Below are 24,439 nucleotides of genomic sequence, written 5' to 3'. Positions count from 1 at the left end.
TACGATTAGCATTAGCCAGCACTTTTAAATTTGCTTTGATGTCAGGCGCTCTGGCTCCCGGCAAACATGTGACTATGGTGGTTGGTGTCTCTATTTTCACGTTCCGTGTGATAGAATCGCCAATAACTAGGGCACAATCATTCTCAGTGGGTGTTTCACTGAGCGGGGCAAATCGATTTGTTATGGTAATCGGAACGGAAGAGTGGTTTTTAGATCCGCGACTAGAGCGATCCCTCACTGTCACCCATTTGCCCGGCTGCACGGGCTCTACTTCAGCCGGAACCACGCCATGTAAAGTGTTCACTATTCTATGCGCATCCAAAACATCTAAAGCACTAGCACTCTTACTATCCTCAATTAAAGTTTGGATGCGTGTTTCTAATTCTGAAATCTTCTCTGTCAACCTAACTGTCTCCTTACATTTATCACATATAAATCCTATATTGTCGACAGAGAAAGCTATGCTAAACATGTGACATGAAGTGCAGGTGACAATAACAGGACAAGACATTACTCACCGTGTTTGTTGACTGATTCTTACTCACCTGAGCTTTTATGAACTCAAAGGCGCGGACACGCGAGAGAAAAATAAATAAATAAAAATAGCTGAGCGCACGGGTGGCGCGTTAACAGGCTAGCGAATTACTAGCGTTTTGTGCTAGTAGTACTAATAACAGAAGCTAGCGATGTCAGTTTAATCTGAGATGTTGGGTAAAATGTAGTAGTATAAACAACTAGAAATGGTAGTAAATGATGGTTCAAAACAAAGAAATACAAGGCTAAGACGGAGCTTACAGCACCGAAGCTAACAAACACACTCACAGCAGGCAGCGAGGCAGACAGGAGCAATCGATCAGCGATCTCAATAGAGGATCAAATGCCGTGAGCCATATGATCCATTTGTCATAAACATTACCTACCCATCTTTAATATTTCCTTTTTTTGGCTGTATGAATTGTATGTAACAATTGTATGTATGTATTTTTCACGTTTATTGCGTTATTTGATTTAAAAAAAAGATAATAAAAACACTTGCTTGTCATATTTATTTACTTTTTACATTTATATGTGAAAATAAAAGAGAACAAAACACTACACAACACATTTGTTTATTCAAATATAGATATAAAGGTATATATAAATAAATAACCAGGCGTCTGGTCTTATAAATGATTGTTTTCTAACTCGCGTGCACCGTTGCCATGGTGACATTTTTGTTTATTTTTCATTCGCGCTCTATCGCCTTATTGTGTTGGATTGTGGGAAATAGTGTCTCAGCAAGTGTACATCGTATGTACACTCGAATTCAGAGAGGATTGTGGGTAAAAGTAGTGAAGAATGTAGGGAATGATGTCGTTCACTCAGAATTCGGACACCAGTACAAAATGGCCGACACCCTAAATAGTGCACTATATAGTGGATAGGGAGCGATTTCAGACACAGCTCTTGTCATCATGGAGAGTGCAGTTCATGGTTGCATAGCAACGACAGACGCCACAGGAGAACAAGCGCTTGTGGAAAGGAGACAGCGGCGCGCTCGCGCTTTCCACTTGTTTTTACACATCTAATGTGCGTTCCATTCGACAGGGTCCATATGCAGTGTTCACTGCTCCCCTACTCCCTGAGCACGGTATATCAGTTGAAGTGGACTTTACTGGCAATAACCGCTCATTTGAAACGACCTGCAAATGTCATCAAAGAAAGTCAACGACGGAGTCGCGCAGATTATGATATAACATAAATATATATAGGACTACATTCATATTTTAATTTATTATTATATTATAAATTTACAATTATATTGCACTATTTTACAACTACCTAAAATAAAATCACTTTACTTCACAAACTAGCTAAGCTGGCTGCATTCACTGAGGTAAATTATAATCATCAAAAATAGTATATGTAATATTCACAACAATAACCGTTAAAAATACTGTCATTTGTATAACAATGGCGTAAATAATGTAAAATTTTGTAATGTTTTTTTTATTTTTTTTATCTTGTACATCCTCACATTGGAGTCTTGAGTTAATGTACAAAGTTTGGTTTCGATACGTGACAGCGTTCCTGAAATATGAACTACTTCCTGTTTTGGCGACTACGCCGCTGATTTTGTTTGGCTGTGACGGGCAAACGCTTCCGAAAATCAAAAATCCTTCTAGTAACTTTTGTGAGGCTTGGTCCAAGGATCATGTACGTCTAGTTTCGTGAAGTTCGGACCAAATTTGTGACCTGTGAAACTTTAGTTTCGCTTTCTGTTCAATCCACTATGGCGGACAAACGACATGGACTCGTGATGTCATCTTCGCGAGCAACTTACACCGGTACTGACCGTACGTTTTAAAGTTGGAACAGTGTCTCTGTCTCAAAGGGCCTAGGCGCAGGAGCTGGCCAAAATTTTTCTCCCGGGAATAATAATAATAATAAGAAGAAGAAAACTTAAGAAGAACAATAAGTGTGCTGCTTTCAGCAAGCACACTTAATAATAATAAGAAAACTTAAGAAGAACAATAAGTGTGCTGCTTTCAGCAAGCACACTTAATAATAATAATAATAAGAAAACTTAAGAAGAACAATAAGTGTGCTGCTTTCAGCAAGCACACTTAATAATAAGAAGAAGAAGAAAACTTAAGAAGAACAATAAGTGTGCTGCTTTCAGCAAGCACACTTAATAATAAGAAAACTTAAGAAGAACAATAAGTGTGCTGCTTTCAGCAAGCACACTTAATAATAATAATAATAAGAAAACTTAAGAAGAACAATAATTGTGCTGCTTTCAGCAAGCACACTTAAGAAGAAGAAGAAGAAGAAGAAGAAAACTTAAGAAGAACAATAAGTGTGCTGCTTTCAGCAAGCACACTTAATAATCTAAATATATTTGTTAAAAATCTACATCTGCAGACGTCCTAGCTATCCTTTTGGCCCCCGGTTTGGTATAGGGGATTAAAATACTAATTCCTCTCATAAACAATATGTGTGGATTTGACATAGCCATCAGCATCAAAAGTCCCTGTGTGTGTGTTTAGTACCAAAGCTTAACTCTTAAGCTTTCCAGTGTTTCCTCATTGTAAATGTAAATGTTAAACATGCGTTTAGTCTGTACTGTATTTTGTATGTCTGTGATTCAGGAGGATAACTCCCAGCCCCGAGACAGTTTCCCGGCTAGGCTAGAAGAGCAGTTGCTATCTGCTGAGGGAGCAACAGAGAACACTTTACCCAGAGGCCTGATGCCCAGCCTGGCCTCAAATGGGCTCACGCACAGCAATACCAGCCTGGGCAGCAGCAGTGATAGCAGTGATACCGGCCGTGCAAAGCTTTCGACACGTAAGGCTCATACACAGTACACATATATCATGCTATACTGTATGTCTACTCCAAAAAACATGTATCAGCATGAGGCTTCAAAAATAAGATTCATATCATCAATCATTTTATTTCTAATTTAAAGACAACGTTATATAATTGCAAGGTTAACATTCTGTACACCCTGTTGTTCTATTTGAAAAGCAATTCTCTCTTTGCATTTGTTCTTCACAGCTTTGACTCCAGGTCGCTCAATGAGAGGTGCAGACTCGGAGAGGTCTGAACATAGTTCCTCTCATCATGCCAGCACCTCCAGCATTTACCAGAATTGTGCTTTAGAGGTGAGAGCAGCACCCTCTGCTGATGCTCAAATACAAGATCACTTCAGAATTAGCAGAAGTAGTACAATTGTACTTCATGTTTCTTTTTGACAGGTTCTAATGTCCAGCTGCTCTCAGTGTCGGTCTTGTGAGGCTCTGGTGTATGATGAGGAGATCATGGTGGGCTGGACGGCTGACGACTCCAATCTCAACTGCACCTGTCCTTTCTGTCAAATCTCTTTTCTCCCTCTGCTCCATGTTGAGTTCCATGACTTGCGCGCTACAGCAGGGTGAGTTATTAAAGATTTAGGTCTGTTTGATGCCTAACTATACAGCACTAACATTTTACTTGATTTTACTTGATTTTACTGTGTTCAAATGTGGAAAAATATTTAAAAATTACAAAAAAATATATATTCAAAAATATATATTTTCTATATAAAGAAATATTTTGGCAACATTTTACTTAAAGGTGCTCTAAGTGATGTCACACGTTTTTTAGGCTGAAACATTTTTTGTCACATACAGCAAACATCTCCTCACTATCCGCTAGCTGCCTGTCCCCTGAACAACGCGGTCTCTGTAGACAGCCCAGGCTCGACAAACAGCAACAAAAACAAAGTGGGCCAACCTGCACCACAAAACATAACAAACAGTGTTCCAGCCAATAACCGACAAGAATGATTTGGGGGGTGGGGGTTGGGGGGTTCGTGCGCGTGCACATGAAGGGGGGTGTGGGGAGTGGAGGAGAGAGAAGCATGAAGAGGGAAATTAGCTAGAGGAGAGATGTCCTAGACAACGACTAACGTTAGAATTATATTCTCTTGAATTTTGATATGGCCGACACATGACCAAAGAGACGACGTTCTGATGAACAAAGCAAAGAAGAGGGAGAAGGATCGCGCGAAGCAAGGTGTGTGTGCGTGTGTGTGTGTGTGTGTGTGTGTGGGGGGGGGGGGGGGGGGGATGAGATGAGATGAGATGAGATGAGATGAGATGAGATGAGATGAGATGAGATGAGATGAGATGAGATGAGATGAGGAGGAGGGAGGGTCGAGCTAGCCTCTGTTTTGCTTGACAGTACTTCGAACGTTAAGTGACGTCACCCAACATCGCTTAAAGCCCCTTTAAAGCCTTAAATATATAATGCATTATAAAAGTGGTTTTTTTTATTCATTAATTATGCCTCGCAATGCACCTTTTAATACATTGTATGGTCTCATGTCATGTAACTGTAACCACAGTTATGATACATAATAATACTTATCTATTCATTGAACACAGCTTTAAAAAAGTATAATGCATTAAAACACGACACCCACCAATTTCAGATGTAACGGGAATGCTGCAAATATTATAATGCTAGAATATATTAGAATTTTTAACCTTGTTTACAATTATTTATGAAAAGATATGATGCATTATAACATACATTATGAATACCTTTAATGCATTATACATGGAGCAGGGGTGTCAAACTCAGTTCCTGGAGGGCCACACCCCTGCAGAGTTTAGCTTCAACCCTAATTAAACACACCTGATCCAGCTAATCAAGGTCTTCAGGATTACTAGAAACTTCCAGGCAGGTGTTTTTGGAGCTGGTTGGAGATAAACTCTGCAGGACAGTGGCCCTCCAGGACTGCAGTTTGACACATGTGACATAGAGGCTTTAAGTAAAGTGTTACCATATTTTTTTTATTATTTTTAATTTTTTTATTACAATACACATTATGCATTCACAGGTAGGAAATTCTAACATATTTTGATATTACAGCAATGGTTTATATTTTTGACATATTTACTCTTTTGCCAAAAACCTGAAACAAAATTTTTCAGCTGATAATGTTTAGTAAGCAAAAGGTTAGCTCAACCCTAGTTTACATAATTTTTAGACTATTTCATCTCACTTCATATGTTCAGTGTTTTGCACCATAAGTACAACAACACATTTTATGGGATCGATTTATGTTTGACAGTTGTGCTTAAAAACATATAAACATTGTGCTATTTTGATTAATATAAAATATTAAAGGGGGGGTGAATTGCTGTTTCATGCATACTGAGTTTTTTACACTGTTAAAGAGTTGGATTCCCATGCTAAACATGGACAAAGTTTCAAAAGTTAAGTTGTACGTTTGAAGGAGTATTTTTGTTCCAAAAATACTCCTTCCGGTTTGTCACAAGTTTCGGAAAGTTTTTTTCGAGTATGGCTCTGTCTTACGTAAGATAGAGCGGAATTTCCTTATATGGGTCCTAAGGGCACTTCTCCGCGGCCGCGCGCGCACTCGCAGACCAGAGAGAGAAGAGAGCGAAAGCAGTACGTTACCTCAAAGCGCTATGCTCGGCTTTTAGGGAAGTCAATGTCACCAAAGAAGTGGGTTTTTGGTTGGCAGGGCAAGACAACCCTGCACAGATTCCCAAAGAACCCAGCGTTAAGGGAATAGTGGATGGAGTTTGTTTTTTCGAAGCATCAACGGAGGTTGTGCACGACTCTTTGTTCCCTGCATTTCGACGATGATTGTTTTATAAACAAAGCCCAGATCGACTTATTTGCAGATCGTCTAATGCTTAAGGATCGAGCAGTCACGGTGAGTAAACTACTTCAAATGTCTCTCTGTGTTGTTGTTAGATCAGTTAGCACAGCTATAGCACACCGCCCACACGGCCCGCCCCCAGCCGCTCGGTTTTTTCCGGAAAGACTCGGTACAGCCAATCTTTAACTTATAAATATAATAAAACTAAAGACGTTTTGGAGATATGAAGGATGCAATACTACTCTATAGGTACTCAAGATTAACAGGAGATTGAGTGAAAATGAGCATTTCACCCCCCCTTTAACTGCTGTATGTTTCTGGTTTACAGCTTCTACTTGACGAGCACATCTGGAGACAGTATCCACAGCTCCAGCACGCAACCAGCCACCTCTAGCTCCTCTGAAGTGAAAGTGGGTTGTCCTAGTGAGCCTTCAGACCTCGTGAGCTTCCCAGAATTTCCGGAGGACAGCAAAGGTCCTGTCGAGATGCCTGGTGGTCAAAATGGAACCCCAAAGATGTATGTAAACACAATCCTGAAATGTAACATGGGTCATAACAAACTTTTGTGTTTTTTGGTAGATGAGTAAATATTGAAAGCTTGATTTTGAAACCATAAGTGCCAATTTAGTTGAATTGAAAATACCTTTGTAAACTACCTTTACATGCACCCAAATAAATCTTAAATACATTTTGATCAGATTGAAAGGGGTGGTGTAGACCTGAAATAATTTGATCAACAATCTGATTAAAAAATACCTTGCACATATGTCCAGTGCCATGATGTGTATGGTTACATATATTTTTCTTCATACGAACATGCATATGTTTATTTAAGTCTGACTGGACGTTAACTATTTGCAAAAAAAAAAAAAAACTCATCTGACACCTCCAGTGACTTTCTCTAATTCTTAGCATGGCAACTGGCCACTGTGCATGTGCTAAAGTTCTCTTCAGAATACATGTAATGCACATGTAAACAAATATGTTAATCAGATTGCAACGCCGATTGATGAACATGAGTGCATGTAAACATATCTAAATGAGATTTGTGTTGAGTTGACATGCTGATATACGGTAATATGATATATCACGATAATGAACGTGCACGTTATTGTTATCGTGGGCACTTTAAAATACCGTCAATAATTATTTATTATGAATTATTCCGATTTTAAGAATGTATTTTTAGAATACTTATCCATAAACCGGTTAAAATGTCAAAGAGACGTGCACACACTGCAACCCCTGATACGCATGTGCAGCATGCAGGAATGAGTGGAGAAAACGTGCTGAATGAAAATTCACATTCACTCTCCAACAGCAGATGGTGCTTATGGAACAGCAGAAATGCTGTACACTGGTAACCCTGTAAACAAAGCAGCTTTACTTTCTGTTTCTGAACAGTATTTAAATGTTTTAAACAGCCATTCAGGTTTTTGTATTCGCAATGGTGTTTATCACAGCACCAAAAACTTAAAGACTTAATAGGCCATTTATTTTCAAACTTAAACATTTTTATATTTTGATCTGGAGTCTAGACTACAACATGCCTTAGATATTGATTGAAAATGTTATGATTCATTATTGTTGTTTGGTTTGGTTCACTTTACAATAAGGCTCCATTTGTTAACATTAGTTGGTTCATTAGTTAACATAAATATATATTGGAGATATTAATGTGTTGTTTAACCACAACTTAAATATTTTGTTGCTGGAATTTAGAATTTATTTTCCAATGACTAGGTCAAATGGTAATGTTATTGGCTAACTGATGATGTTTTTTTAATTTATTTTTTTTTATAAATCTCTGATCACATTATGATTTATGACTTTGCACTGTAGCTTTGTACCAGAGCCAGTACATTCAGACCCCCTGGGTCTCATAGAGAGACAAGCTGAGAAACGCAACACTTTAACCCGGAGCAACAGTGTGGGAGGCCCACTGCAGAGTCTGGACTTGATTCAAAAACCCAATCATGGCATATCCACCACAAGCCTGCCCAACAGCCTACAAGAGGTGGCGGTGAGTGAGCATCTTCCAGTTTTAATATTCTTAGTTTTTCAAGAATCATATTTATTGCTTACAGTTGTTTGATTAAATCTGTATTTTGTTGTTCAAGGACACTTTGGGTCAAAAGTGGCCCAACCCAAAACCGGTGTCTGTGCCGTATCTCAGTCCACTGGTCCTGCGCAAAGAGTTGGAGTCGCTGTTAGAGAATGAGGGGGATCAGGTATTCAAGCAGACTTTACAACAACCTTTTGATGGTTCACTAAACATGTCCCCCATGGATTTTACATTCATAAAATGTTTCCCTTTACCATTTTAAGTCTGTGGCAAAAAGCCCCAGATCATAGCAAACTGTAAGTCTCTAGTTATGTTGTGTGTACCAACAAGACAGAAAGCAAGAAAGCAAGTCTTCAAATAACAGCCTGTTGTCTTTTAATGTGCTTGGCTTGATGTATGTATTGTCTTTGATTCATCCATTTCCATTATATCTCAGGTAATCTATACCCATAAGTTCCTCAGTCAGCACCCCATTATCTTCTGGAACCTGGTGTGGTATTTCCGGCGTTTAGACCTGCCCAGCATTCTGCCTGGACTCATCCTCACCTCTGAACACTGCAACAATGGAGTACAGGTACTTGACCTTTATTCACATTGCCATTCTCTTACTGACTGCTTCAGAAATGGTCTGTGGAATGCTTCACAATTCAGTTTTCAGACCATACAGTGCAAATACAAAAATAAATACTGTGGCCCTGCTTGTTTATATCTATTTATTTACTTATTCATTATTACTTTATATTGTTGCATGCCTGATGCACCAAATTATTTTGGAATTTGCCATTCGATAATAAACTGAAACAAATCATGAATCCTTTACTCTTGACTAGTATTGCAGCATATGACTGGCGAACGGCTTCTAGTGTAATGAACAGTTAATGACTGTGCTAAATTTAAAGGGATAGTTCACCCTAAAATAAAAATTAAGTCATAATTTACTCACCCTGGTGTTGTTCTAATGCAGTATGCTGTTCTTTCTTTTTCTGACCAAAAAATTAGACATTTAAGACATGGCAGTGAATAGTGGCAAGCATCAAGCTTTAAAAAAGATGCAAAAGTATAACAGCATGGTCAGATGTTACATGTTTCATATATCTCATGTTTTCTGGGGGTATACGATAGGGTTTGGTAAAAAAAAAAAAATCCTGACCTTGACCATTGGTATTCATGAGGCTCTATTAGCACGGCAGTTCACTCCGACTCACCGAGAAACTGCACACAAGTTGTGAGCATCCCAAAACACACCACTGTTACCCACAAGAGTAGCATAAAAAATATGGTTAAACTCTGCAGTTGGCAATCAGGGTAGCCATCAAAGGGGTCTTGTCCATAGGGTCCCTCCATTGCTAATAGGCTTATAGTCCGCAGCCGGTGTAATTAGGGCTGTCGCGGTGAAGGATTTTCCCTTGCGGTAATTGAGTGGCTCAATAGCGCGATATGCGGTTTTACCGCATTAATTAATTTATTAATCTTATAAAATAATATTTATTTATTTGTTGCTATATTAAGTGTCACGATGTGGTCAGCATGCACAAAAACGAGTACATTTTCAGTAACCAATAAACCGAAACTAAACAGCGTCTCTCCGCATTGAAAGACTGTCACGGGCGCAGTTGTAACAGCAACGGACTGTCTTTGAGTGAGTCATTAAACCATTCATTCAACAACACGTTCAAAAACGTGTTCATTAAAAGATAGTAATGAAACAAGGTAAATTATTTTTAACTTTGAGCTCCACTTTTCAAGGCTCCGCTGACCAGCAATGCGTGACTCACTGAGTTTTGTTTCCCGCGACCGCGAGTTCCTCGCGCTGTGGATGCTGACCAGCGCTGTCGCTGATGCCATTCATGGTAAATACCCTTTATTTTAAACGTTAAAAGGATGACAGGACAAATATTTAACTTTCCTTGGACAGGGCAACCTTTTCACGAATATGACTTGACCTCAAAAGACAGACGCAGGTAATCGCACGCGCTCAGGCGATCTCTCTCATTCACTGTCTGTTTAGGCTTAAGTGCAAATCCACGAAACCTCCGTACAAATCACCATGATAAAACCATGATCGCCACGTCTTATCATTATTAACTTATTTAACATTCAATACACATGCACGAAGTTCAAAACAAGAAGGGTATAGCCTTATGAAAAAAGAAAACACTCGAATATCGCGGTTGCTGCGGTAACTTGAATTCCTCTGCGGTTGGCTTGTCAGTAGCGTGGTACTGCGATATTGCGGTTATCGCGACAGCCCTAGGTGTAATGGGATTTTGTTCCTCAGATGGGCTGCGAAGAGAGATCAGGAAATGTGTGGTCATCAACATACCCGTTTGTTTAGATTTATTATTATATGGCGAATTCCAAAATCATTTGGGTGTGTTGGAAACTCAGAATCGAAGACCAGGAGATGTTGGGATCGCGTTCAAACAGAAGTTCTTCTTTATTGAGCATGGCTGCAGTCCAACAATCTAACTGAGTTCTATACAGTATAGTTTTTATACATTTACAAGGAGGAGGGACTTTTGGAAGTGGAGACAACTCAAAACAAACCAGAGGGATGATTTGATTCAATCAAGAATCAGCATAACACTATCATTCAAGTGATCCAATCAGCCTGACAGTATCACCCATACCTTCACATGATCAGAGCTTAACTTGGGACCATGACACTGTTCCAGATACAACGGTTAATGTCTGACACCTGGGTTGCTTGACTTAATCTTCTTTGAAATATCATCATCTATGCCTCACATGCTAAAATCAGTAACCTCATTTAAACATTTAATAAATTTGTTATTATGTCAAAATGCCATGTGTCCTATCCTATCCCTGTAGGGGAAGGAGCCACTTTGCAGTGTGACACATGAGTCCATGTTTTCTTTCCATGGCAAAACACTGCAGCTGCTGTAATCAACATCACTTGATGTGGTCCATGCCACTTAGGTTCTAACGGCTTGTGTCTGAATGATTTTATCATGACCCACTGACCTGGGATGATTGTGTGTCCACCCTCTGGTGGAGTCTGCTAACATGACTCAACTCTCTCTCTGGCACTCTGTACTGCCTTTGTAAGGTGTTCACAGTAAGAAATCAGGGCATCTGAGGCAATGTGAACATCAGCATTTCTAAGATCAATCACACCTGGCATCTGCATTGGGAGTCCTGTAATAATCTCATGAGGGCTCAGTCCTAATGATCTGTTAGGTGACGCTCTCATACTACACAGTACAGCTGGCAGCGCTTCAACCCATGATACTCCTTCCTGATGCATTTTGCTTAGCCTGGTTTTGATTGTTCTGTTCGCCCGTTCAACCTGTCCTGATGCTTGTGGCCTGTAGGGGCAGTGAACATTCCACTTAATCTTCAACATTTTAGATACTTCTTTAATCAGTGACAATAGGGGTGGGCGGTATGACCAAAATTCTGTTTCACGGTATGACTAATTTTATTTCACGGTAACGATATATTTCACGATATAGTTATTTATATATGTAGTTATTCTCGAAAAATCAACAAAAAGGGCTTTGTATAATAAATAAACCTGAATACTTTAGAAATGAAAAGTACTTCACTTTTTTGAATTTTCTTTTTCTTTTATTTGGTAAATTATTTCTTTGGTAAACTATTTTTTATAGCTAAGTATAGTAAACAAAACACTCTCATCAACTTTTAGATGAACTGCCCCCAACTGATTGATATTAAATACAACATAGCAATTCAACTTTAAATAAAGTGTTTCTGAATAATTTTTCAATCTCATGTTATTGCTTTACTTCATCAATCAGTTTATAATATCTGAATATTTTATATTGAACTATTCTATTCATAATAAATTAGCTTGTTTTGTTATTTTTGCGATATTTGGCAACCCGTCACCCTAAAGCTTTAATCAAGAGTCAGCAGTGTCAAGTTCATCAAGTTCATAAGTGACTAGGAGAACAGCAGTATGAAAACCGAACAGCAGCTACTGTTAGTGTTGTTAAGGCTACTAGTTCTGCAGCTTGAGCTGAAAAATGATCTGAAAGACTACCTGAAGCAACCACTTCAGTGGTGGAAGTTACTGCATATCCTGCTCGTCTGTTACCGTCAATAACTTGAGCTGAACCATCAACAAACAACTCCAATTCTGCGTTCTCTATGGGAGTTTCTGCTATTTCACTTGTCGCTGCGTATGTAAGTGTAACACAATCATGAGTCATTTCCCCTTCATCCTCTAACACAACTTCAGTCATTGCAGACATCATACATGAGGAGGGGTTCGTGACTGGTGCACACTGTAAAACAATGTTCGGGGCTGTGAGAGTTGCTAACCAATTTCCCCAACGAGAGGAAGTGACAGAAGTACTTTTGCTTGATTCATTAGTGCGGGCACTGCGTGAGGGCATCTTACGTTTACAGTCTGTCCTAACACCATTCCTGATGAAGCCTGAAGCGCTAGATGAACTGCCTGTACTGCTCTGAGGCATGGGCCCATACCTTGAGCAACTATGTCAAGTTTACCAGAATAGTAATGAATTGGGCGTAAACTGCCCCCATGATCTTGCATTAGACATGCAGTCATGAAGCCTACGTGTTCATGGACATAAAGTACAAAGGGTCTATCAGATTGGGCAATTCCTAATGCTGGTGCTTGACATAGTGCTCTCTTCAAATCACTAAATGCTTTGAGGTGAAGTTCTTCCAAACTAGGGCTGCACGATATTGGAAAAAAAATTACATTGCGATATTTTTTTTGGCAACGATATATATCGCGATATTGCGAGCCATCAATCCAGGCTAAAGTCAATAATTACCATTCCATGTTATTAATAATTTCACTATAAGCAAGCTTCATTACAAGTAACAAAAGGCCACTTAATATTTTATTCCAGAAACGTATTTCTCTCAGAATTCGGTGAACGTTCTACACAGGACCTAACGTTCTTGGACCCGAAAAATTGTTTTCTGTGCTGATTCAGTGACGCGTTCATGTAAACGGCACCTAGAACCAGCAAAAGTAATGATTAATAATATGTAAAATATTACAATGAGACATTTTAATTGTTTATTAATAAACAAGTGTTTTCTGTTGACAATACTGACTCGTGATCTTCGCAGCAGTGTTCGGGAGAAATGCACTTTTCATACAGATTTTTTTTTTAATGGTTCTGTTTAAAAGTAGAGATTTCTGTACATAATAGTTATATTTCTATTTTTTTTACTATTATTATTATTATTATTAGGTGTGTGAGGCGAGTAGGCTACCTTTTATGCTTAGTTTCGGTTCATGGATGATAGCTTAATCTCCAGTTCAGGCGCTGGCTGCTATAATTAATTTTTATTTATTAGGCTAAATCCAGGAAATTGTATAATGAAATACTGATTCAAATTAAGATACAATTAATACAAAACGAAATTCGTTTTAAAGAAAGGCTTTGTGATTTCTGTTTGAGGTCTCTGTTAAAGTTTTAAAGCAGTCTTTTAGTGCGGCTTTCATAACGGTCGCGTCCGTAATGTCACGTAACATTGTTTTTTCCTCATAAATGCGAACACGAAAAATAAACGACTTTTTTTAAAAAAGACAACCATCCACAACTTTATAATACTTCAGCAAAGTAGCCTACCTCTTTTTGGTCAACATCCTCCTTTTTGTAGACGAAATAGGCTAGTAGTAGTCCTAAATAGCTGATTTTGACTTTTTTGCGGCGGATCCTCTTCGTCGCGCATTTTTAGCTATAGGATTGCCAGTGAATGTTGGCTGTGAGCGGTGAGCGCGGCACAGCGAACCAATCACTGTGCAGGCACGCGGAACGCGTATGTCACCCCAGCAAAAAGCCATACAACAAACTCGTGTTTACTGTGTGCTACCCTGGTGCTACCGTTCTCTTACACTATGGTACTAACGTTACCCTTCACATCGCATGTTCCGGCGATGTGACTATCGCTCATTCGCACATCGCGATGTCGATGTTAAAACAGAATATCGTTCAGCCCTATTCCAAACAAACAGTATCTGAATCTTTACCATGGCCTTTCAACAAGTCATAGAGAGGCTGAGCAATCGAGGCATATTCTTCAATCCACGGTCTACAGTAACCTGCTGTTCCTAAAAATGAGCGTAGTGTTTTAATGGTAGTAGGCGGAGGTATGGCTTTGACTGAAGCCGCTAGATCCTGTGTAATGGATCTATTTCCTGCACCAATTGTTTGACCCAGAAATGTGACTTGTTTTTTAGCATTTTGAGCTTTGTGAAAGCTGCATTTGTGTCCTTTTTTATGTAAATAGTCCAACAATGCTGCCAATTCAATTTGATGTACCTCGTGCTAACCATGGCTGGCTGGCAGAGTGCAACGGTACAGAATAGAATCCATTAGACACATCAATTACTGAAAAAAATCTTACAATCTTATGTAAGCCATTACAAATTGTAGATGGATCTGCCACTAGCGGGGTGATTTTATCAATATGTTTATTGGCTACTCTGTAGTCTATTGTAAGTCTCCATGTTGCATTGGACTTCTTGATGGGCCATATGGGTGAATTACATGGGCTGTTGGTTTTAACTAGCACTCCTTGTGTCAGCAACTTTTCTACAATAGGTTTGATCCCCTGTGTAGCTTCCTTATTGATCGGATATTGTTTGGTGACCGGAGGTGGAGTTCCCGTCAATTTGACTGGTTCTACACCTGTCAACAAACCACAATCATCCTTGTCTTTAGCCCAAATTGGATGATTCTGTAAGAAAGCATACTCTGGAGGGGTTGCATTATTGGTAGAAAACTGTGCTGAGGAAATTTTTATGCTAGTAGATTCTGAGGACATGTCTAAAGTTAGATGTATTTGTCTCAGAAGATCCATGCCTAAAATTGCTCCTGTATTTAATGGAGCACATAGCAATTTCGTAGTCAGAGTTTTCGGGCCTAATTGTACCCCTATGGGCGGGGTTTCATACAAATCAGAATCTTCACCTATTACGCCAGTTAACCTGTTAAGCTGCAACGCCACTTTTGAAAAATCCCCAGAAATGACATACCCAAACTTAAACAGATACAGTTCATGAACCCTTTGTACTAAAAGCACAAGTATTATCTCATTTGAAAGCTGACACCTGGCAGTTTATTGTAAATGTAGAATTAATTATTGTCATAATGAAAAAAATTGTTATAAATAGCTTCAAAGTTTTGTAAAGTTATTAGAAATTAATTTTTATGAAACATCCTCATGAAAATAAAATTGAAGTTGGCACTGGAGCAATCTAGAAATGCACTACAGCTAAGGCCACATGTCTAAACATTTTATATTTAAAATCTGAAGATAATAAGTCCAAAACTCTGTATTTAGTTAAATGTTTTTCAAGACCATGTCAATGACTTTATTTTGATTTGCTACTTTAAAATGCTACTGATGTTTATTGCCATCTTCTAAACATCAATTCAGTATATTGTCTCTATTGTTTTGTGGTGCAAACGAGCCCCATTCAGTCTCAGTCTCCCCCTGCACACATTCACACCTCTCCAGCCTGGTTATGGCTCGAAATATGCATTTCTTTTGTCTGCATTATAGTTACTAACGACTGGCTATTCACAGGCTATTCATACTGTTTCAATCCCTAATTTCTTTTATCAAAGTTCTCACTTAACATTTAAAAACTGGATCAAATGCCCTGCTTGAATTTCAGTAAGCATATTTAGAAAAAAAACATAAAAGGATAACTGCTATATGTGGCAGGTGCACCTAGGGCTAGCTAGCATGTTAGCTTAGCACACCATCAATACACGACAATTTATGAGATTAAAACCATGTTTGTGCTCCAAACTTAATTTATAACGCAAGTCGAGTGTTTTAAATAATCTTCTGTGATATAATTTCGCTTCAGATAAAAAAATCAGACAGAAAATATATATATATATATTTTATTCTGCACAATGATAAAGTCTATATCGATTAGCATTACATTATAAATATAATCTATTATTATGGAAATACCTGACATTACTCGAAGAACACAGGTAAACCAAATATCATTTCAATCATGTTTATTGTCTTCAAAACATGTTACAGCGATCTCTGATAGCTTTGAATGTGTTCGAGACTTCCTGGAATGTCACATGATCATGCCTCTTCTTCATGTTCTATATATGGACTATTATTGTGCATGTAGCGCCCTCAGGCTGTTGGTATGGATTGAAAACACAATACATCACAGTATCCAGCGCTCATAATGATTACATCGACGCATTTGGGCATAAATTCAATAAATATTATTCCTGTCTATAGAAATCTGATGAAAACCTATGAAAATTTATCAATATTTCTCCAAATCTGCACATTTTTGAGCTAAAGCCCTGAGGGACGTTGCTTTGTGTATCGCTGTCATGACGACAGCACGGGAGTTTTTTATGAATGAAAGCGGTTGACGCGCATAATTCATATTAAAAGTATCGACTCATTTTTTCATTTCATAACTCCTGACACAAATTAGGACATAACTGTCACTATAAGTTTTTCAGAATACAATAGTGGTCAAATACTGAAACTTGAGTCTTATATCTTTTTAATGATGTATAGTTTGTCAATGTATAACATTAAATCTGATAGTAATTTTTAACTAAATTAAAAAAAAAACGCTTCAGTGCGCCGACGCACTGGTGAAGCTTAACAGGTTAAACAAAGTTTAGTTTTCTTGTACAGGAGTTTTAAACCTTTAGCCAATTTTGTAGGAATTTCTGTAATTTCTGCGCCTGTATCAAGCAAAAAGTCAATCTCTTTCTCTTTTATGCTACCTTTCACAAAAATTATTTTGTCATTGTGATGGATTACAGGGGAAAGGTAGCTACTCACAGCCCCAACAATTAGTTTTTTTCTCTTAGACTTACTTTTTGTGCTCTTAGAAAAGCCTGAACGAGCTGTTCTAAGTTTCAGTGGACACTTGCGGAACTACTTCAGGGTTGTAAGCAGGCTGAGAAGGAGCAGAATTATGCATAACATTTCTTTTTATATCTTGCAACTTCTTCCTACACTCTTTCTCCCAATGTCCTAATTTTCCACAGTAGTGGCATTTGCTTTCTTTTTTAGACCACCTGTTTTCTTGTTTTGCTGTGCTAAATGTGGCTGCTGCTGCTACTCTCACTTTGGCTTTAACATCAGCATCTCTTTCCCATGTAGCCAAACTGTCTAAGTTACTTCTGAGAGTTCTGCTCGGCCAAGTTAGATCTAGGAATGGCAAAGCTCTTCTGTATTCGGCTACAAGGCCATCTGACCAGATACGAACTAAGGGTCCCTTATAGAGGTGGGAGATATATCGTTTAGACGATAATATCCAAATTGTTGTCTGGACGATATGCAAAATTGGGATATCGAATATTTCATAGTTTGTACAATCCGACCCCCCAAACATGAAAAGAGCTGAAAGAAGTTAAAGAGAAAACAACGAACGCACACTGATAACCTTCTAAACAATTATATGTAGTGATCTTTAACACTGTAGGGCAGTAGCCTATTCCCGGAAGCAACCTCCGAGTGGCCCAGCCCATGGTCCTGTGTCATCAAAAACGCACATTCATACGTAAATTCGAAATAGTAATTATTTTTATTTTATCATATGTCATTTTACAAAAGGACATTTTACAAACCTACGTTTTGCGCATGTGCTCCTGCACACACTTTTTCAGTCTCAACACAGCAATCAGAGGAGGACGCGCTGAAAATTGCAATGCTTTTCTCTTCCTTCATAACTCGTACTGAGAAGGTTTGAGTTGCAGAGGAATTTGTGACTGTTTCACCTGTTCAACCACATCAAAGTTTCGTAATTAGTAAGTCCGTGCTTTTTCTCTTTTTGTTCTTATGTGCTGAAGGGCCGCTGTCCCTTGGTGAAACGGTGTTTGTACGTGAAGAGCTCTTTTCCAAAACGCCATAAACCTAAAAAGCTGCCTCAAAGAACCAGCAAAAGTAATGATTATGAATATGTAAAATATTGCAATAAGACATTTTAATTGTTTATTAATTTCTGTGTCGGCTGCAAAGATGAAGTTGAGGATAGGCTATTGACTCGCGATCTTCGCAGTAGGCTAGTGAACGCACCGGAGAAATGCACATTTATTAGGCTACATAGTTTTATTTTGGATGGTTTTGTTTAGAACCAGTTTTCTGTAAATATATTTCACATTTTTTAGGCCTGTGAGGCGAGTAGGCTACGGTTCGGTTCATGATGATATCTCCAGTTCAAGCACCTTATGTTGTGATTGCTAGCCTATATTTACTTTTTATGTATTAATTCCAGGAAATTGGTTAATGAAAAATGAATTAAAATTAAGATACAATTAATACAAAACGAAATTCGTTTTAAAGAAAGGCTTTGTGCTTTCTGTTTTGAGGTCTCTGTGAAAGTTTGAAAGTCTTTTAGTGCCGCTTTCAGAGCACTCGCGTCCATAATGGAGAACTGTCACGTAATATTGTTTTTTCCTCATAAATGCAAACACGAAAAATAAAAGACAAAAGACTTTTTGAAAAAGACCAACCATAAATATTTGGAAAAAAATGATGGATTTATAGCGTTTTGGGGAAAAATGGATGGATTTATAGCATTTTGAAAATATTTTTTTTATACTTTGAATTTATCATCAACAATATTGTTGTTTGATTTAATAATCACTGTTGCAAGAGTTGCCTAGTTCCTTCTTTTTTTTTTTTTTTTTTTTTTTTTTTTGTAAGTGGAAAAAGTAGGGCTACCTCAGATTCTGTTTAGTTAGCTCCTTTATTGTTGTTTTTTCTATAGCCTACAAAAATAAGGTCAAATGCAACAAGTCAAAAGACCAGCTGGACCTTCTTTGCCAGTTTGCACACATTTCTTTGAAGGATGGAAAAAATATCGTCTGAATATCGATATCGAGATATTGGAAAAAAATATCGAGATATTCATTTTTGTCAATATCTCCCACCCCTAGTCCCTTATCATCTAGCACACTTTCAGGGACATCAACGATTCCACTTTGTTATGGATTGTTACAGCTGCCTGACAAAATGTCTGTGGCAGCAGATAATGCCCTTCATATTGTTTTTGCGGATGCTTGCTCCAAGCACCTTTTTACACTCATCTACTGACCAAGTTTTGTTTGGGTGAATTTCATATTTCTGAGTTAGTTCCTGTCTAACTTTTTCAGTGACTATTAGGTCCATTTGTTCTCCTAACAGTGTTTTGAATTCAATATCTGACCACAAAGGAGTTGCAAGTCCACCTTTTTCAGTTGTGGGGATTAGTCTAGCACTTTTCCTAAACATTTATTTTTTTTGAATTTCTTTGTTACCACACAAACAAACACTAAAAAACTTCCCTGGTTAACAGAGGGTACACTTGTTAACACAGCTTAACTATTGTTAACTCTCCAAATGACCAACACGTCACACTTAACCTCCCTGCCTACAAAAACAGAGGATAAACCAAAATATTAGCACTTAATGCTAATCTTCTCTGCCTAAAGCAAAGGATACACAAATTACTAGCACTTTACGCTAATCTTCCCTGCCTGGACAACAGAGGATAAATTTCATCTCTAAAAGACATTTTTTAGAGGATAACTTAGTTAACAAAACCTTGCAGCTGTCTGTTTAACTCTTCTCTGACGGCGCAGAGGAAAACCACATATACTGGTCTGTAGCGGTTCTTTGAATAGAGAGAAACTCACCGAATCGTTGGTTGTACAGAAAAATTTCGTCTGGAACTCAGTCAGAAAAGTTCATTCTTTGTTGAGATCTTTGAGCTTGAAGTTTCAAGATTCAGTCTGGAACTCAGTCAGAAAAGTTCATTCTTTGAGATCTTTTTTGGAGCTTGAAGTTTTCAATCTGGATGAAGCTGGAAAGATTCAGTCTGGCAATCTTTGTTTAGCTGGAAGTTTCACTCTGGATTCCAAAAGATGCAGTCTGGATCTTTGTTTGAGTTTGAAGTTTCAATCTGGATTCAGGTGAGTAGCTCTATCTACTCTATCTACGGGGCACCAAAACTGTTGGAAACTCAGAATCGAAGACCAGGAGATGTTGGGATCGTGTTCAAACAGAAGTTCTTCTTTATTGAGCATGGCTGCAGTCCAACAATCTAAATGAGTTCTATACAGTATAGTTTTTATACATTTACAAGGAGGAGGGACTTTTGGAGGTGGAGACAACTCAAAACAAACCAGAGGGATGATTTGATTCAATCAAGAATCAGCATAACACTATCATTCAAATGATCCAATCAGCCTGACAGTATCACCCATACCTTCACATGATCATAGCTTAACTTGGGACCATGACACTGTTCCGGATACAAAGGTTAAAGGAGAACTCCGGTCAATTTTAACATTGATCTCATTTGTTTTGTAAATTTGGAGTGCTGTCAGAGAAGAACGACAAAAATCGGTGTTGCCTACACCGTGTTATCCTCTTTTTAAAATTTGCACCCTGTTGACTTAAATGGGGCAAGTTTTAAACTTGCTTTAGCCTCTTAACATCCTTGATGTGTCATTACAAGTGCCCAGCCATGTTAAGTGATTCCTTCAGAGTGAACATGGTGAATCTGACTGCAGTAGATGTGAAAGATATGAATAAAAGTGATGTTAATTCAGCCAGCGCACATACCTGTATTTACTTCCTGTTTTCGGTCGAAGTCCACAGTAGTCGATTGTCGAGTTCACATTGACAGCTGACAGTCTGAGATCACGCGCGTGAACTCGACAATCAACTACTGTGGACTTCGACCGGCTGAATTAACATCACTTTTATTCATATCTTTCATATCACTGTGTTCACTCTGAAGGAATCACTCAACATGGCTGGGCACTTGTAATGACACATAAAGGATGTTAAGAGGCTAAAAGCAGGTTTAAAACTTGCCCCATTTAAGTCAACAGGGTGCAAATTTTAAAAAGAGGATAACACGGTGTAGGCAACACCGATTTTTGTCGTTGTTCTCTGTACTGACAGCACTCCAAATTTACAAAAAAATGAGCTCAATGTTAAAATTGACCGGAGTTCTCCTTTAACCCCTTGGGGTCGGCGGTATCGCCGGCGATACCAGCTCGCTTTTTTTCTTATCAGTTCAAACAAGACTCCAAATACTCTGTTGACTTTGATCTTACAAACCAGTTTCATACATCAATCCTGTTAAGTGTGTATTATTTTTGTGGATACTCACAATAAAAACAAAGTGTTGTGCTTTTTGAATTCTCTTCTTTTGAATGAAGTAATTTATATAAAAAAACAAATATTCTCAGTTTATGTAATATGTATGAAAAGAGAGAGATGTCAGTCGTTCTCATCTCAGCTCATTAAGTTTTAATGTGACCCCGCCCACGGAGAGCGTGCGCTATTCAAACGCAAATGACTGAGGCAATCCCATGGGCAATCGATGCAAACTGTGAACGCCCCCATATCAGGTCGAGAAAACACATCAAGTTTATTCAGATCATTGTACTTGTTTACACCGTCTCGCAGCGCTGTGAGGAATAATACTATCGTAATAATAATAATGGAAAATGTACCTCAGAAGTGCGGGTATTTCGAGGAGCAACGGATCCTGAGCTATGGAATACTGTAGTAAGTTTTTTTCATTCTCAAGTGAATCGCGTTTCTGTGTGTGAATGAATGAACGGCAGAGATGCGCGCTGTTTACCACAACTCGCAAAAAGACGGTTTAAATTTGAATCGCGTTTCTGTGTGTGAATGAATGATCCGCTTTTAGCAAACTGTATTGCTATACTGAGATGAGTAAAAATCGACTGAAATATGTTGAAATAAAATGTATTTGTATAAGCAACATATTAAACTGCAAATTAACATTTATATTCCTTATAATAAAAACGAAAGACCTATGTTACAGACATATGAAAGACAACATTTCGTTGACTAGTTTTGGATAGATTATATATTTTTACTGTAAAATATCTGCCACCTCAAATAAGCTTTTGTTTGCCAATTTTTGCTCATGTTAAATATAGTAAGTTTTGTCAAAAATAAAGTCATCAAATAATATGTTCTTATAGTGTTTGTTCCAATGTAGCCTAGGCTATATTCAAAGTAATGAATCCTTAACTTTGAAATACAGTATGTATGATAAAATGTATACTTTAGTTTTTACAAAGAAAGATTACACTTGAATTGTTGTTGTAATTGTAACCTTTTTAATAAAAAATATATATTTACAAGGTAGATGTAAACAAACTATTAAAAGGTAAATATAAGCCTTTTCTTTAAATAATTTTTATTGTGTTTTATTAGTGACAAATTTGGGGAGAGGATACATATTCCAAAACTGAAAATACAGTATGAGAATTAACTGCACAATTACTTGGCATGTTTTCCTTGGATATTATACAATTTGCAAGCACAATTTGTGAAAAAAAATAAAAATAAATTGAGATGCTTCCAACTGTGAACCAATTTGGTAGAATATATATATATATACACAGTGGTGGTCAAAATTGATGGCACCCCTGATAAATATGATAAAAAAATGGCTGTAAAAAATAAATCTGCATTGTTTATCCTTTTGATCTTTCATTCAAAAAATTCACAAAAATCTAACCTTTCATTGAAGTAAAATAATTGAAAGTGGGGGGGAAATCACATTATAAAATAAATGTTTTTCTCCAAAACACGCTGGCCATAATTGTTGGCACCCTGTTATTAAATACTTTTTGCAATCTCTTTTGCCAAGATAACAGATCTGAGTTTTCTTTTATAATGCCTGATGAGTTTGGAGAACACCTGACGAGAGATCGGAGACCATTCCTGCATACAGGATCTCTCCAGATCCTTCAGATTCACAAGTTCATATTGGTGCTTCTTCTCTTCAGTTCACTCCACTCATCAGGTCAGGGAACTGGGACGGTCATGGCAGAAGCTTCATTTTGTGCTCAGTTACCCATTTTTGTGTTGATTTTGATGTTTGTTTTGGACCGTTGTCCTGATGGAAGATCCAACCACGGCCCATTATAATATTTCTAGCAGAGGCTGTCAGGTTTTGATTTTTTATCTGTTGGTATTTGCTAGAATCCATAATACCATGTATCTGAACAAGAAGTCCAGGACCTCCAGCAGAAAAATAGGCCCACAACATTAAAGATCCAGCAGTATATTTAACCGTAGGCATGGGGTACTTTTTATCCCTGTTTGCACCAAACACATCTGGTGGGTTTGCTGCCAAAAAGCCCTTTTTTTAGTTTCATCTGACCACAGAATCCGGTCCCTTTTGAAGATCCAGTCGTGTCTGACAACTGAATATGCTGGAGTTTGTTTTTGGAGGAGCGAGGATGATTTTTCTTGAAACCCTCCCAAACAACATGTGGTGATGTAGGGGTTGTTTGATAAAAAATGTTTAGGCTTTCTGACCCCAAGACTCAAGTAATCTCTGCAATTCTCCATCTTTGATCCTTGAAGAGTCTTTGGCCACTCAAACCATCCTCCTCACCGTGCATTAAGATAATATAGACACACTTCCTGGCAGATTCGTAACATCTGTTGTAAAGTTTTTCTTTCTTCAAAGCAGAGACCAGGAGACAGTTGGGATCGCGTTCAACGGAAGTTATTCTTTATTGAGAACTCCGCTGTACGTCGCTGTAGTACTTCCAACATGATCTGACTAACATACTTTACATGGTTTCTTTATAGGCATTTCAGTGGGCTGTCCTTAAAGGTGCTAAACTTACACACAGACTTAGGGCTGACCACTACATCTAATCATCAAAAGACAATAGAGGCAATTACCCCCAACTGAGATAATGGTACCCCCCCCCCCCAAATGGTATAAACAACAAATGGTCACGAGACCTAAGACTATGTAACATTCACACACAGTTCAACTCTTAGTTGGAAGATCAAAGACTAACAAAACCCCTGACTATTACAATGTTTAGACAGCTAACTTACAGCTGACTTCTGATCAGTAAATTGATGCCATCATGTTCACCTTGAATGCCCAATACAGTATAGTTCACCTTAGTTTTTCATGTGATGTTATGTAAGGAAGTAGGATCAGCAAATCTAAAACATATTCTTAAATTTTATCCTTCAGTCCCCTCTTTGAGAGTTCTAATAACTCTCACAAAATACAAATTTAAGCACTTACAAGTTCATTCTTGTAACTTGAAAAAGTTACAGGCACGTATAACTTATTCTGTGTTGTGTCCTTGATTTACATGAGTGTCATAGTTCTTCTCAAAACCATAACTGTTGACACCTGCGACGCAGGGTGTAAAATGTCATAT

The 24,439-nt window shown here is 38.0% G+C and overlaps 1 protein-coding gene across 6 annotated transcripts in view; it reads left to right on the top strand.

The window, feature by feature from the left end:
* Window positions 1-24,439, top strand: part of dennd4c (DENN/MADD domain containing 4C) — a 228,618-nt gene that overhangs the window by 183,367 nt on the left and 20,812 nt on the right. For all 6 annotated transcript variants that reach the window (XM_079866350.1, XM_079866349.1, XM_079866348.1 and 3 more), the window contains 7 exons: window positions 3,132-3,327; window positions 3,541-3,647; window positions 3,741-3,916; window positions 6,489-6,677; window positions 8,003-8,183; window positions 8,281-8,391; window positions 8,662-8,799. In XM_079866350.1, coding sequence (XP_079722476.1) covers window positions 3,132-3,327; window positions 3,541-3,647; window positions 3,741-3,916; window positions 6,489-6,677; window positions 8,003-8,183; window positions 8,281-8,391; window positions 8,662-8,799 — 1,098 coding nt within the window. The remainder of the gene's footprint in view (window positions 1-3,131; window positions 3,328-3,540; window positions 3,648-3,740; window positions 3,917-6,488; window positions 6,678-8,002; window positions 8,184-8,280; window positions 8,392-8,661; window positions 8,800-24,439) is intronic.

This window comes from Squalius cephalus (assembly GCF_949319135.1).
Source record: "Squalius cephalus genome assembly, chromosome: 3".
Taxonomy (NCBI): domain Eukaryota; kingdom Metazoa; phylum Chordata; class Actinopteri; order Cypriniformes; family Leuciscidae; genus Squalius; species Squalius cephalus.
This window is presented reverse-complemented; position numbering and strand designations above follow the sequence as displayed.